Source organism: Watersipora subatra, chromosome 4 (genome assembly GCF_963576615.1).
Source record: "Watersipora subatra chromosome 4, tzWatSuba1.1, whole genome shotgun sequence".
Lineage (NCBI taxonomy): Eukaryota > Metazoa > Bryozoa > Gymnolaemata > Cheilostomatida > Watersiporidae > Watersipora > Watersipora subatra.
In genome coordinates, this window is record NC_088711.1 from 7,414,169 (window position 1) to 7,431,935 (window position 17,767).

Consider the following 17,767-nt stretch of genomic DNA (forward strand, 5'->3'; position numbering starts at 1 on the left):
TATACTTTAGACAGTATATTTCATGCAACGCATCCTTTAATCCACAAAAATGTCAATCAAATTTTGTAAATGTGCAGTGAATCATACAATCTACAAACAAAATAGATGAGCCGGGCAGCAGTTATGGCTCCACAAAAGAAGACACTAGTTATTGCTAAATTCACTAAAAAATATATTAAACTAAAACATTTCATTTGGAACAGAAGCCGTGATATTTCTTCAACATAACATACCAAGGATGGTGTTACATTGAAACCTTAGGATGCATGGCTGTCAAAGCGGGTATTCTGGAACAGCTTTGTTGGCAGAGATTGGTTCAAGCTATTTTTGACAGCAAATTAAACTGTTTATGCAAAACTAGAATTAATAGTTTATTCTCCACAAATCCATTGTACAGCTGTAGTTCCTGGACGCAACTAGAGAGTTATTCACGCATTGTAATGGTAGAAGAGTTCAGCTGTCTAAGAAAGGAGACCAGCAGTAGAAATAATCACAGTTCAATGAATGAATAGGTCGCATGCACATATTAAAACCATGGATCCTTAGACACTCGGCCTACTGAGGCTCTCCACCAGTATCTAAAGACCTTGCATGTGCAGGAATAAGCACTTCTAATAAGCTTGGTTGAATTTCTGACTCTAAAAAATATTTACAGTAAACATAGATTACAAGATCAACAAAAAATCATTGTATTGTGGTGGGAGCCAGTCGGCTGGTTGCCAGGTGAGCTCAAGTAGGTGACATGCTAGAAGCCAAGCTGGCAGAGTTCAGCAATCCAGAGCCTATATAAAGGGAACCGTTCGCTAAAATGAGCAGAAGCCTGTGCCTCCTTTTAACTGTTTAAAGGTTTACTTGCAACAAAATTCACACCACAGCTATTTGGTATTAAAAGGTTCATCGTGTTTTACTCCGCTGTGTTGTAGGTGCAAAATATGTGGAAGTGTGAATACAAGCTCAAAAACTAACAGTTAATCGTAGCTATCACGAAAACACCGTAGGTTGGAATCCCTTTATTTTGGTGACAAATTTTAATGTTTATGTTATACTCTATTTTCATCCAAATATATTCGTACAAGTTTGCCCGACGAGTTGTTCTGTAACATCGGTGTGGCCAATAAGCAGTCAGTTGACTTCCTTCATGGTATTATGTACAATCTAGCATAGGATAAACAATGAAGGAGTAAGCGCTGATTCTTACCTTCTTGAGTAAAATCAAAAAGTGGAGGGAGTCGTTTGCCACTTGGTAAGTGGATGTTAGGATTCCTGAGTTCATCAAAGAAGTTATGAGCGCAAGCTTGCAAGGGACTCACCCTCACCCTCGGTGTGTAGTCGAGCAACCTGCCCATCAGCTCTATAGCTTCCGATGGAGTCCTCGAACGAAAAACCTGAACATGATAAATATGAATATATTTGATAGCAGAATATTTGATAGCGATTTGATAGCGATTTGTTTCCTACGATGAAACACGTCTTCATAACTCTGAGAAAACGCATAATTTACCATAAAGAATTTGTAGGGAAATAACAAGTTCGACAAATTGTATTGCCCAAAGGTTAAGCCCGGTAAGCAGCATATCATTAAGGGAGATTTTGCTGGTTAGGGGTGTATTAGAAAAGCAAGAAAAGCTGGTATAGGCAACCTTGTTCCAGGGATGGGATTTAATCTGTGGGAATCGAAACTCGGTATAGCTAGGATTCATCTCCCTCATCTGTTCGCGAGTGGGGGTGCCCAGGACCTTAATAATTTCTACCAGTTGATCGACCCCACTGTCACCAGGGAATATCGGTTGACCCAAAAGCAACTCCGCCATGACACATCCGGCTGACCATATATCTGTAACCATAACAAAGACTTCAGCGGTTATCTTGAAGCATGAATTGAGATGAATGCATCTCATAGCATGTTAGATGATATCATGCAGAGCACTTCCTTGCAACTTCCCATCACCTAATCAAGCTTTGCATAAGACAATGCGGCTACCCAATGTCAGCAGCATAGAATGAATCTACTCCCGTGTTAAGAGACACTAATTATTTTTCCTGTAAAGATTATGCTCTCAACCTACTGTGATCTTGGTCTCATTATCTACCCACAATGCTCCGCTATAGAAGGAATGTAACTTTTAATCAAATTAGCGAGTACTTCTGATGATAGAGACATAAACCATTTAATTCGGTCACTAAAATGAGCAAACAATTTTCACTAGAAAGAACTATTCTTTGCATTGTAAAGATAACTCCATTAGGAAATTAAAAAAGCACTAATTCATATAGTTCACTATAAATATATTAAAGAAGTCAATGGAAAACAAAGAAGTAGATGAAAAGCCTGCATTATGAATACCTGATTGCCAAATAGTTAAATGCAAAGCTAACAAGTCGCTAGCTAGCAACAGTTTGCAAACCACAAAAAGTAATTATTCAATAGAAATACTAAGTAGGGCTTGCCTAACTTTCATCTACAAAATATTTTACAGTTCATCCCTCTAGAGCACAATACCGTCAAACGCCAACACATTAAATTAATCTGTTATAAAATTCCCTTCGTACATCAAAACAAACATATGTTGTATCTTATTTAATTTGTTTTTGAACAAAGAAAAGCAATGATACATGCTTCAACTAACAACACACAACATTAAAAGAAATGTGGAATGTAAGCTGCATAAAAAAATAAATGCACAAACCTAAATTTTACACAAAATAAATCAATAAAACAATAATAAAAGTTTTTATGGTATTTTACACTAAAGACATGTGAGCAGAGGTGTGGACTCTTTATGCCCTCGTAAACCAATGATCTCTTTAGTCTATCAAACTAGCGAATTGCTAGTTAAAGTCTTGGCATACCTATTTGAACTGTGTAGTCTGTCGACCCGAATATCAACTCAGGAGCACGATAATATCTTGAGCAGATATACGATACATTTGGCTCTCCTTTCACCAACGCCTTGGCGCTAAAATTAGTGTTGACAGGTATGTTAACCTAACAAGAAAATGTGAAAGAATGAAAGAGATGGGGCATAAAGGATCCGGATTAGTGAGACACCGTGTCAATTCCTAACTACAGTGATTCTGCATACCTCAACCTTGCTAAGTTCTATATAATATACATACTTAATAATCTACTATATACTTACCTTGGTAAGTACATAGCTGTATACCTCTACCTTGGTAGTATGTACATTACTAACTACAGTTGTTCTGTATAGCTCAACCTTGGTAGTATATACAGCACTAACTACAGTTATTGTGTATACCTCAACCTTGGTAGTATATACAGCAATAACTACAGTTGTTCTATATACCTCAACCTTGGTAGTATATACAGTACTAACTAGTTGTTCCGTATACCTCAACCTTTGTAGGATTTACAGTACTAATAACAGTTGTTCTGTATACCTCAACCTTGGTAGTATATACAGCAATAACTATAGTAGCTCTGTATACCTCAACCTTGGTAGTATATACAGCACTAACTATAGTTGTTCTGTATACCTCAACCTTGGTAGTATTTACAGCCCTAACTACAGTTGTTCTGTATGCTTCAACCTTGGTAGTACATACAGTACTAACTACAGTTGTTCTGTATACCTCAACCGTGGTAGTGTATACAGTACTAACTACAGTTGTTCTGTATACCTCAACCTTGGTAGTATATACAGTACTAACTACAGTTGTTCTGTATACCTCAACCGTGGTAGTGTATACAGTACTAACTACAGTTGTTCTGTATACCTCAACCTTGGTAGTATATACAGTACTAACTACAGTTGTTCTGTATACCTCAACCTTGGTAGTATATACAGTACTGACTACAGTTGTTCTGTATACCTCAACCTTGGTATTACACACAGTACTAATTACAGTTTTTCTGTATATCTCAACCTTGGTAGCATGTACAGCACTAACTACAGTTATTCTGTATGCCTCAACCTTGGTAGTACATACAGTATTAACCACAGTTATTCTGTATACCTCTACCTTGGTAGTATATACAGCACTAAGTACAGTTGTTCTGTATACCTCAACCTTGGTAGTATACACAGTACTAAATACAGTTGTTCTGTATACCTCAACCTTGGGAGTACATACAGTACTTACTACAGTTATTCTGTATACCTCTACCTTGGTAGTATATACAGCACTAAGTACAGTTATTCTGTATACCTCAACCTTGGTAGTGTATACAGTACTAACTACAGTTGTTCTGTATAACTCAACCTTTGTAGTATTTACAGTACTAACTACAGTTGTTCTGTATCTCTCTATATTATAGAGCGCATGGCTAAAGCTATATAGTGGGGAACATTTAACGAGTGTCATATGTAGCTTTGAGTAGAAAAGAGTACGCAGTGTGTTGTTGAACATAAAATATCTTCCTTCCAGCTACATCTGAAATATCTCAACAAATATGAACTCTATGCATGCGATACATTCTATTATTGACCTGCATCCATTAATCAATGATAAATAATGAAACTCTATCCTAAAGATTAGTAATCCCAGCCTTCCGTCTGTGATGCAGACACATCTTCTACTTATTCCATACGTATCTGAATTTTTACTCTGGTTGCAGAGTAAGAAAAGGAACTAACCTGCCAAAATCACATAGCTTGAGTACACCTGATTCAGGGTCCACAAGTAGGTTCTGAGGTTTAATATCTCTGTGACAGACTCCTTGAGCATGTAAATACGCTAAGCTCCGGAATAATTGGTACATATACAGCTGCAACAAAAACAAACACCATCTACACAACGACTGGTACATATAAAGCTGCAACAAGAACAAACAAAGTTTACACAATAATTGGTACATAAACAGCTGCAACAAAAATAACCAACAAGTGAAAGGCGCTTTGCAATGTTGAGAGGTAAGTCTAATTCACTATCAAAAAACCTATTCTCATTGGCTACACCAAGCAAAAGCAGTAAACCTAGCTCAGGGGTGTTCAAACTTTTCAGAGTGAGGGCCACATGAAACATCGAGTCGATTACAAAGGGCCGAGCATTGTGAATTAACTACAGAGGAATTTCAGAGCAAACATAAGAGAGATATACAACTGAAAATAGCATGTTTGTTTGGTGCTTGTTTTTCTGATACAGTATCTCATACATATATACACGTACATATATAATATCAATACAAGTGAGCAAGCAATGTACACATCACTATGTGTGTACAAAAACAGCGAACAGAAGAAATATTCAACAAAAAATTAACTGTCCTGCTTTATTTGAAGAAGTGTCATGTTGCTGCACTAGAAATCTGTACACAGGGCTATTTACAGATTTCAGTGTGAAATCTGGTAAAGCTTTTCTCTCACAACTCGTTCAATGTCAGGTTTTGTTGCCGATGATGCAACTCTGAGTTGTTGCATCAGGTGCTTATCTGTAAAGTAAGGGCGGTACTTGTTTTTTGTGTGTTTCATTTTACTGAAAAAACTGCCCACAGAGATATGTTGAGCAAAATAGACTCACCATTCTCAAGACATGTTTATATACACTGGGATATGCGGCCCGAGACAAGAAAGCATTATAAAACTCGCTAAGTTTGGGACGTTCATGGTGTTGCTGGAGACGGTCATTATATTGGAGTTCTCTAAGTTCAAGTTGTATATTAACTGGTGCATGTTCTGGGTCAACACTGAAAGGATCAGGGAAGAGTTGTATTGAATCCCTTGAATTGTCGAATTGAGGAAACCGCCTAACAAACTCATCATAACAACCTGTGACTATCCAAACATACAGAGCAAGACCAACGAAATTGTTTGCATTCTGCATTCGCTTTTGAAGGCTTTTGAAATGTGGACAGGTCCCATTTTCGAGTTATCTCTTCTACAGCTGAAGTTTGCTTCTGAATGTGATTTCATGCTGCCGGAGTAAATATGCTGCTGCAAAACCCAAAAACTGCTTGTTTAATGTTGACATCTGCTCAGTGATGTTTGCTAGGAATGAAAAGGCGTTTATTCACTTTATCTATGGGAACCCTTCATGTTCCCGCCCTTTACTTTTGGTGATTGAGTCGATCTCATTTAGAAGACCAGCAAATCGACGCAGAGTTTTGGCACTGCTGAGCCATCGCACTTTGCAGTAATATGTCATATCAGTAAACTCGGAATCAATCTACTCAAGCATTTGTTTGAATTGGTGGTGATTTTCGACATTATGAAATTGACCGTTGACACAACTAGGTTCATCACATGGTCCATCTTCAAAGTTGAGCTGGCAGATTCTCTTGGTGTATTATACAACGACTAGCGGAATGCTCAGCGTTGCACAGATATTAAAAATCAGCTTATAAACAGTGACAGTTAATGTAGTTGCCTGCCACTTGCCAGTAGCCTGACACATTACCAAAGTTAATTTGAAAAAGCTAATAAAATAACTAATAACAGCCGTGAGAACAAGCAGAAAATAATGTTGCGCTATAACGGAAAGCTGTATGCGTATTTTCGCCCAGATAGCGACATATATCGCCTAATGAGTCTATCAATCTCGTGTAGCATAATTGACAAGATATTTGCCGGGCAAATGGGAGGTTCCGAGATCAAATCTTCTGCATTACGAATTCTTCATTCCAATATTTTAATAACTACAGCTGGACAAACCTAAGGACCACAAACTTTGAGATTTATTTATATAGATAGACGAATGGTGAAATTTCCCATAACTTTGATTTCAAGAGAAGACCAATCAGGCCAATCTGTGTGTCAGCCATTGCAGGGGCTCTATCTGTACACACACGAGAAAGTTTCTCAAGGGGTAAATTAAACTCAGTTAGATGTTTCAACAGACTCGCAAACACATCTCTGTCGGTTGTCATGCCATGAAGGCTGGCCAGGGTAAGGAAATCCTGTTACATTGTTACATGAACCCATCTCACCGTAATAACGAGCTGAAACGTGTTTGAGTTGTCTGTACTTTCATCTTGGCCGATGCTAAAAGAAACGAAGTTAGATGCAACCAATTTAACTGTGCGTTTAATGTCATCACTCAATGACTCAATCCTCCTAGCCACCGTATATCTTGAGAAAGATAAGCTTTCAAGAACTTCTTTGTTTTCTGAACAAAATTCTTCCACAAACGCAGAGAGAACCTACAAGAGAAAGCTTCAAGTCGCAAGGTTTGAAAATTGACAGTAATTTCAGACACAGTTGAATAAAATTATGTACATTTGTAGCCTCCGCATACTCTACTGTATGTTCTATTTACTCCCTAAATTGCAGTAATAACAAATAATTTTGTCATATTATAAATGACAACAAATATTCATTTTATTAGGCATAGAAAATACATGTATGATGTGCATAATACTTTGACTTACGTACTTAGTACTTTGACTTAGTACGCACATTTTTGAGAATTCACCATGCTGAAATGGTAAGTGTCTCTCTCTCATTTTTGGTGATGCAACAAGATTACATTTGGTAGCTTTCTCGCTCAACTCTTTGTAGCGGACGAAGTGTTGTTGCTGGCCTGCCAGCTTCTGAGATATTGAATCATATTTCTCTTTACATTCTCGCCCTTGGTACTGATCATAACTAGCATGACAAGTGGTACAGTGATGGCGTATGTTATACTCTTTGATAACATATATTGTGTCGCTACAGATCACACAGATGGCTTTTTCTGCATGTTGTGTCACAAAATATTTGCATTTCCATTCATTAATAAAAATTTATCATCCCTGATTAACTTTCTACGCACTGCAGCCATACCTAACACCAATATAACAGAATTTGCTCACAATCACATACCGGTATGAGTTTTGTTGGGGACTTCCCCTTTGACCTACCTACAACCTTTGACCTACTTCCCCTTTGACCTACTTCCCCTTTGACCTACCTACAACCTGAATACTGATGACAGAGAAATCATAATATGGAGAAACCTCCAACTTGATGTACCTCTATTCATCAAAAAGTGCTCATTGCTAATACTGTTATTGCTTGTATTGCTCTCAACATTGAAATATATGTGTACGGTACGTGTACGGTACATGTACGGTACATGTACGGTACGTGTACTCAGTGGACACCTCGTAAAAGAGATGCTCATTGATCGAGCAGTGCATATTTCACATACTACCGAAAATTATCAAAAGGTGACCAAGCGCCGCATAAAAAATGGCTGAGGGCAGCATGCAGCCCTCTTCTATGCGGCACTAAGCCCACCAGGGCACACGGCCTGCCAGATCACTCCACCCCAAGACCGCCTGTTGCCCAGCACTGTTCCAGCTTATCACTAGAATGCTAGCTCTTCAACCAAAGAATGTTCGATCTCCTTTGTACATACAAGTTCAAAACCCACCTTTATATGTATTAGAGGTATAGTCTGCTTTGCTTTGCTATAATGTCTAGCCACCTTGTACACTGTCTCAGGTATAAATTCAAGCACAAGATTAAGGTAGACTTCGTCTTTCTGTCAACAGAAAAGGCAACATTTGCTCAAATGAAACTACAAATACTAATAATGATATTAATATAGGAACTGAAAAAGAAGAATACACCAGTTTCTCTACCGTGTACCTCACAACTTATCTCACAACTTTAATACATAGATGATGAAATCTACGGATTTCAAAGAGGAATTATATACCAAACATACGTATATACTCTACATGATCACCGACTAAAGAGTGAATGGCACAATAATATTACAAACTTTTTATAAACCGCAACTTCAGATTTAGATTTGCTAAACCTATTTAGATTTGTCTCCCTTGGCTTCATGATAACCAGTTCAAATTCTACCAACTACATTTTTCATGATAGTTCAAATGCTACTAACTATACATTTCATGATAGTCTGTTTAAACGGTATCAACTATAAATATCATGATAGTCAGTTCAAATACTACCAACTATACATATCATGATAGTCAGTTTAAATACTACCAACTATACACATCATGATAGTCAGTTAAAATGCTACCCACTATACATATCATGATAGTCAGTTCAAATACTACCAACTATACATATCATGATAGTCAGTTCAAATGCTACCAACTATACATATTATGAAAATCAGTTCAAATACTACCAACTATACATATCATGATGGTCAGTTCAAATACTACCAACTATACATATCATGATAGTCAGTTCAAATGCTACCAACTAAACATATCATGATAGTCAGTTCAAATGCTACCAACTATACATATCATGATAGTCAGTTCAAATGCTACCAACTATACATACCATGATAGTCAGTCGAAATACTACCAACTATACATATCATGATAGTCAGTTCAAATACTACCAACTATACATATCATGATAGTCAGTTCAAATGCTACCAACTATACATATCATGATAGTCAGTTGAAATAGTATCAACTATACATATCATGATAGTCAGTTCAAATGCTACCAACTAAACATATCATGATAGTCAGTTCAAATGCTACCAACTATACATATCATGATAGTCAGTTCAAATGCTACCAACTATACATACCATGATAGTCAGTCGAAATACTATCAACTATACATACCATGATAGTCAGTTCAAATGCTACCCACTATACATATCATGATAATCAGTTCAAATACTACCAACTATATACAGTCAAACAAGGATAACTCGTCCACGGATAGCTCGAACACATGGTTAACTCGAACGGTTTCTTTGGTCCGTTCCCAAGTAATGATAAATTGCTTTAGATAACTCGACCTCAACTTTGTTAACTCGAACAGTTTTTTGCCCAACGGCTACCGAGACGGTTGTTATCGCTTTAGAAAATCACTGTATTCCAAGTCATAGAGGTAAACCTCAACTTTTCGTAAATCATAGGCGTCGTTATTACCACTGTCGGAAAAATATTTTTGTCAACGACTTTTCTAAAGGTTTGGTGAATTTTGATTTTTACCAATCATCCGCTTAGCGATCGCCTTTCGGAAGCATGGAAAAGTGAGGTGACCTTCGCATAAACTTCAAGAAAAATCGGCAAACTTGATCTCGGTTAAAACGCTCAAAAGAAAAAGATGTCTTTTCTTCTGAGCATTTCAACAACGATCAAGTTTTGCCAATTTTAATCTAAAAAACGTCCTGGCAATAACATCACCTCAAACAACAAAACAATCTCAAGTGATAGAAAAATCTCCTATACTTTTTGATAAAAAAATTTAAACTTTACATTAGAAGCATTTAATTTGAAACAAGCCATTTATGCTTTTGATTTCTATTATAGTTTGTATATGTGCATGTATCTACTAATAAATAAATAAATACATGGACTTGTGACAGTGCTTGGATAACTTGAACGCTCTGATAACTCGAGCACTTTCGCTCGGTCCCGTGAAGTTTGAGTTATCCATGTTTGACTATATATATTTCACGATAGTCAGTTCAAATGCTACCAACTATACATATTTGTTGTTGCCTACGCTAAACTTCCCACAAGCACTTAAAGCATACAACTTAATACATGGTCTGTGTTCAATCTTTTCATACTTTTAGTTCAGCTAAAATGGCGATATTACATTTTTGTTTTATCTATAATACATGTATTCAAATAAGTTTAATAAAAGCAAGATACACAACTGAATAGAAATAAACTTTGTGAACATCTAAAATAATGCAATAGTGATATAATACATCTCATAATGATAGACAGGTTTAAAGTATTTACCGATGCCTACAAAAACTTAGATCACGTAACAACGCACCACTATTAATAGTCAAACTTGATTTTGTGATGAATATTAGACTAGAATATGGGGTTCTATGAAAGCTTCAGATATGAATACAAATTAGGTATTTTACAGGAAAATTATTTCTATAACGTTGTCAGTCTCATAGCTGTTTTTATAGAATGTGCAGAATTTGGGATGCCACACCTCCTTTCATCAATCAATAACAGCCTTTCAAGCTGAATCAAATGTCTAGTCAAACACTAATGCATCTAATGAATCATGTGCTACTGATCACTAAAGGTGATCGGTAACACATGATTCACTATAAAGAAACCTAAGCTGTTGGTGTCATGTTGCATGAGTAAACAACTCCAGGGAATGAAATTATTATCAACCTAAAAGATGCAGAAGACAATAGCATAAAAATGAGAGTAATAACAATGATAAAGGTTTAAGTAAAATAAACATGAATGATGTATAGGATGAGGCACGATACAGAATACGTAGATTACCACGGATAATAATTTGATGTTAGCAGTAAAATAAACCACAAATCAGGTGAATATATTTTTTTGGCATAATCTCATCACTCATTGGTGGATAATAGGAATATGTGTCAGTTTCTCTAACTCTGAAGTTTGAGGTGTTGGTCATGACTAAAGATTCCTCCAATCTATAAGTATAAGTCTGCAACTATTGAGTAAATCAACTTACAACTTGACAGATAGCATACACAAGGTCAGCGCTGAGTGAACACGATAAAAAGCGCATGATTAATTTCTTTTGTTATTTCTTACATGTATTTCTTACATTCATCATATCATTCATATGCTTATCATTGGTGGAACAACTTGCGTTCACAAAAACCTAGTGATTTCACCCGGTGTCACTTGTGATATGCTTTCAAGAGCCCATATGTTGCTGCATATGAATAAAATTGCGGTTTGATGAAATGAATCATGCTGGAATAACCATGAAATTATGGAGCGGATAATGGAACTGATAGATACAGCTTTTTTTCTCAACATAAAATACTCTTAATGCGCTAAACATATCAAGGCACGAATGGACATTGCGTGCAGAGGTTTGACTCCATGTTAAAAAACTGAAAAGTAGCTTATAAGCTTTCAGTACTGATAAAACGGTCACGTTACTGACTTCAGGAAAATGGTGACTCATCAAACTGCATGATGTTGAATTGTCGCTGTATTGTGGAGTAGGTGATGGAAATGATATACACGTAAAGCAAATGAGAATATCCTTATATTGGTCTTTACTATTTCTCCATGCACGTACCTTCTCACCACTTGAATAGAAAAAATATTTTAGCTGCACAATGTTTACATGATCTAGCTTCCTCATGATCTGCAGTTCACGATTCTAAAAGGAAACAGATAATTAATAGAGCAAACATAGGACTTGGCAGGTTTTGTTGTTATCTCGTAACCAACAAGTGGTATATCTAATAGAGTTGAGCCTATTCATTTATAGACGTATTATCTAGTCCATAAACATATAATCTAGTCCATAAACGTATAACCTAGTCTATACACATATGATCTAGTCTATATGCCCACTATCCAGTCTATATGCCCACTATCCAGTCTATAAGTCTACTATCCAGTCTATAAGTCTACTATTCAGTCTATAAGTCTACTATCCAGTCTATAAGTCTACTATTCAGTCTATAAGTCTACTATCCAGTCTATAAGTCTACTATTCAGTCTATAAGTCTACTATTCAGTCCATTAGTCTATCATCCGGTCTATAAGCGTATTATCCAATCTACAGCAAAACTAGCCAGTTGGTTATCTAATCTTTAAGCACATTCTGATGAAGCAACGTCAGTAACTGTTTATCTTGTATCACTGGTTGCCACACCAAACTATATGAGATGAGAAACAGCATGAGCCGCACCACTGTGGCACTCATTAAGCACCCTAGCATGGCAACGGCTTGATATTATCAATGAATCGCAAATTTGCAGTTTACGAGTACTTCAAATGAAAAGCAATAAACCGTAAAATAATGCTTTGCAAGAATAACTCATAGAGATCAATGTCCCTCGAGTCATCCAAGCTACTAACAGTCTGCTAGTACTAGCAGCATCCAGAAAAAGTTATATATATAGCAAGATGTAATTGAACGGGATGCACGGTCAGATAGATAATCAATGATTATAGAGGACTACGGCGTGAAAGCATTAGGTGCAGCATCATTTGGGCATATAAACATTTCAAGCTGTCAGCCGTATGATGATAGGCATGATAGTGTTTATAATATGACAGCTACTACCATATCATTGGACTTTTTGTCTTGCTTTCCAAGCTCATATGAATCTAAACTGATGCTCCAGTAATATAGCCTTGGATTTATCTAGTAGCAGTATGACAGTTTTACTAGTCGGAACAGTGTACTTGAACCATAGCAGGGTGAATTTGTATAAATTTTAGCTATAAAGCATATATTAATCACATACAAATTAGCATATCATAGAAACATAGAGCATAGTACACCAATGTATGGATAAATATACCAAAGCATATAGCATATCCAGATCTAAATAGACATATGAGAGAGCATACAGAAAAGGCTACTACCATCTATATAAGCAGGTAAGAAAGCACAGCGCACCGGAACTTGAATAAACAGCTGTGCTATTTCTGCTTAACAATTCTAGAAGGTATCATTACATTATGTCTACAAGTATCCAAAATTCATCGAACATCGATAGAAAGGTACCTCACCTTAAACCTTTTATCCTGCAGGACTTTCTTGATGGCAACTATCTCAGAGGTCTGACAGAGTTTAGCTTGGTAGACCACACCAAAGCTGCCATTTCCAATGACTCTGACATCTGTGTAGGACACCTCTTCTGGTCTGTCAGGACCTTGACCAGGTGTGGCAACCACTTTAGTCACCTTTGAACTATCTTTAGCTACAAGCAACCAGACAGACGTAGTACACTAGAATTGGTATGCTGTTTACAGTTTGGCTGCCCTATATTCAGACTCGACTTGACACTACAACTCAAATCAGATGCATAGATCCAAGAACTAAAAGATTGTGTACAACTATGGCGGACTAAGCCATTTGTAGCAAACCTTACAGTGGGATGCCATTGAGAAGAGTAGTCGTGTGGTTCCTTAGTATCGTAAGTGTACATCCCTCATTGGTGTAGGCACGTCACAGCGCTTTTCCCATGCACTGTTTACACTCACTCTACCAGCATAAATACATTAGAATAAACTACAATAAAAGCTAATTAATTTAACGAAGTGATGCAACTATTGAAACAAAATTTTATCAATGATTACGAGTAGTTATTTATAATGTTGGATGTGCATCCATGCAGGGGGACGTGTTTTGGAGCAACAGTGTCTAAGGAAACTGCAAGTGATTGTTCAGGGGCTGCCCTAAAATGTCAGCAGATGTAAGCGCTATTATTAATGGTACACCAAATGCAGAATGAAGGCAATGCGCGAGCATCTTTATGTATCACACACACTAGGAAAGCTAAAGTTCAATTGTCTTTAAAAATGCTTGTGAAGCCAGAATAAAAATCTGAATACTCCATGCGGGCGTCTTTCGGTAATACGATAAAGCAATACATCTTCCACTCTGTTTTAGTTCACCAAAGGGAAACCTTATATTAAATCTATACAAGCACTGCATAAAACACATTATGCTTATCTACATAGTAAAGCATTGAGTCTTTAACGAACAGGCTCTGAAAACCAGAGTAAAAACAATGTCTTCAAAAAACAATGTCGAAACAATGTAGGCTATTTCTTGTTAAATAACTTGAAAGCTTGCAATTCATAATAGAAAAGCAGAAATCAATTGTATGGACTAGAATAACTTATTTTAGAATTTGTTGGCCAAGTAAAGCAAAGCACTTTTTAAAAACTTTGGATACACTGGGATGTCAAAACTACTTGGCCTTTTCTGCAACAACTTGAGCGAATATAGCAGCAACAAAACATTAAGCAACAAAACTACATTGAAAAACAACAGAGCTATTACTTAGGATGTTAAATGTATTAACATAGACTTCGCTTTACTAACAAATGAGCATTATGAGGAGAACCTGAAGCATTGTATTGGTTGGAGTGACTAAGTTTTGTTGACACATCTAAAAGTGACTCAAGCATAAGATTTGTCATATACTCAGCAATAGGTTTGCTATGTTCTTGAAAGAGTGGAAAATTTATACCTTGCTCGCAAAAACCACACGAGAACCTGTGGTTGATCAAAATACACAGCACAAACTAATACAGTGATAATATTTTTTAATAAAGACAGTGATGCTTATGGGGAAATACATGTATGTATATATTTTCAAAATGACATTGCTATTGCATACACAATCTTTCTCCTAATATGCAAATGTCAGATGCTAACAGAAATGTGCTAGTAAAGTCTTAGCTACATCAATGTATATCATAATAATAAATGAAGGCTACACAGTTATCAGTTAATCGAAAATATAAATAAACAAATTAGGCCTACGTACTCGACATAACACACTATATTTAATTACGATGTTTGCTTTTAGAAGAAAACAAAACGATGGACTAATTTAATTGTAACACTAATAGGTATGCTTTCCTTACTAGAATAGCTAGCGACGATTTAACGCAAACAAAGTTGTAACGTTTTGTGAGAAGGTTTAACGAAAACCGTTAAATTTTAATTAAAATACTCGTGCCAAACATTAGCAATACAAAAATTGTAAATCAGGTTCACTGCATCCAAAAAAACAACGTTTTATTTGTTCAGCTCGGGTACCATCTGGTGAACAATCTTTATAACATAACATGTCGCCGGAGAGATATAACAAAACAGTAGTACAATAAAGAATATAGTAGTAAACAGATATTTTTGCATTCCATGTCGGTGTTTCATCTTCCTTATAGATGGTATTTGACGTAAATGTTATTTGAAGCGTGTGTTTAAGGAAACTTGCTGGTTACGGGATACTGCCCCTACTGTTTAACTATGTTTGTTTGTTATATCTTCAGCGCCTACTATGCAGCCGACACTCCGCCACAGTGTGGGTCTTACATGGTAACCAGCTAATAAGCGAAGCGAATTATTTTGCTTGCATCTATGACTGCTCGTACCCAAACATTACTGCACCTAGGTCCTAGGGTTGACAAAATAACGCGCGTATAATTAATGTACCACGCTTCCGTTAAGCCCTACGTTAGCTATTTAGGGGCTATTTACTGCATTACCTACATGTTACATGTAGATGTGCAACATGAGCAGATATAGCAAGGAATTACTCGAAATTAGGTATTTATATGATGATGTAAGTGGCTACTAAGTCTAGCATGTCAAGCCCAAGTCCACTTTGAAATAATCGTTCAATATTTCTGGTATGCAGTCTTGTAAAATTAGAAGTAAACTCAAAGCAATTTAGAAACAAACAATTGTTACATAAGCAAATCATAACCTTTCTCACTTTCCAAATTTGGCTGTATATAAAAAACTTAAATAAAAATGCAGATAATTGCAATGGTGGTCTGGTTAAATTCTTGCTGAACATGCACTGAACAATTAAAATATGGCAATAATAACAATGCCATATTTTTGCCACACAATGTCATAAGTTTCAATTCATCCATATTAAACACAACACAACTAATATTAACAAAGAATATTTATGAGTCAATATTGACACATCCTTTAAAAACACAAGTAGTACACCCAATTGAGGTCTGAATTCTCAATTAGTTTACTACTTGCATCTTTAAAATACACATGTGCTTACAGGTACATTTATATGAATATAATTTCTGAGTGGGCTCAAAATACCAGCCACATGCTAAAATTATGATCTTGTAACTGCGATGTTTCCAATAGTAGAACTTGCTTCGTGTATTTCTAAAGCGCTCATGCCATAGTTGGGTTGAGCAGACGTTTGTTGGGATATTTGAACAAATATTGGTCAGAAAAAAAACATAAGTAAGAGTATCATTTTGAGACATATTATATGATATATATAATATATATAGATACTATATTATATGATATTCAGTTGTGCATCTTCTTTTGATCAAACTTATTAAATATTAACTGAATATTAAAAAAGTTTTTGCACAGAAAATTAATTTTTATGTAATATACTATATTTAACACTCTAAATTTTAAATGAAGGCGTTTATCTTTTGTTTTCTTTCATCCCTGTGTCCAGTTATGGCGATTAAAATTTAGCAATGAATAATCCATTTAATACTTGGATTGAACTTGGAACCTCCAGTACTGCCAGCATTCGAGTAAATGAGCATTATGAAGAGAACCTTTGAACTGTGTGTCTTTCTCTGTTATATGTGTGTGTGTGCGTGCTTGCGTGTGTGCGTGCGTGCGTGCGTGTGTGTGTGAAATAAATATGAATTGATGAAATAAAACGACATGTTTTATTTCATCAATTAGTAGTTTCCTTGATTTTAATAAATGATATTAAAATCTTCACTATAATAAGAACCACATCCTTACGAAGCCACGCTGAGAATGTTAGGAAAACAGCATTATACCACACATGAATCACACCCCAATATTCAGATTCCCAAGCATGCGGCCATCCGCATCCTCAACCACTTTGCTACATGGTGGAGTAACTATGCACATAGTTATTACACAGGATGATCTCTCACTGCACACAGCACTGACAGTAGACTAGTCTATATAAATGAAACGCAAGACTAAAGAACTTTCATTCTAGATTTGAGGAGGGTGTGGAACAACACAGCTTCAATAGCAATACAATACAACAACAATACAGCATCAGCTCAGATCTCTTACATCTGCTAACAATGTTATTGAATGCGTAAGATTGCGACCTGAATACAAGATTAGATACGCAAAAACTTGGATATTGTAGGTTCCTTATTATACTCTAGGGAAATGTGTGATGAAACTACGACAATTATAAGCTGACAAGATTTCTTTAAAATTTTAAGTTTCTCACTAGTAAATTAAAAAAAAATTACAGTCAGTACTGTCCATGGTTGCCTCACTAAACAATCATTGCATAGCTGCCTGACATTTTCCGTGTTCAGAGAAAGGTAGATCAGCAGCCAAAGGATTAAAAATTTGAAACATGAGCATTCTGA

The 17,767-nt window shown here is 36.2% G+C and overlaps 1 protein-coding gene across 1 annotated transcript; it reads right to left on the minus strand.

Moving 5' to 3' along the window:
* Positions 1–27: 27 nt before the first annotated feature.
* On the minus strand, positions 28–13,875 carry LOC137395147 (glycogen synthase kinase-3 beta-like). The gene is made up of 9 exons (XM_068081972.1): positions 13,756–13,875; positions 13,394–13,584; positions 11,943–12,026; positions 8,314–8,424; positions 4,599–4,729; positions 2,851–2,957; positions 1,641–1,834; positions 1,199–1,385; positions 28–638 (listed from the first exon to the last, which is right to left on the minus strand). The coding sequence occupies exons 1-9, from the start codon at positions 13,766–13,768 to the stop codon at positions 556–558; spliced, it is 1,101 nt and encodes a 366-aa protein (XP_067938073.1). The 5' UTR covers positions 13,769–13,875; the 3' UTR covers positions 28–555.
* Positions 13,876–17,767: the final 3,892 nt, after the last annotated feature.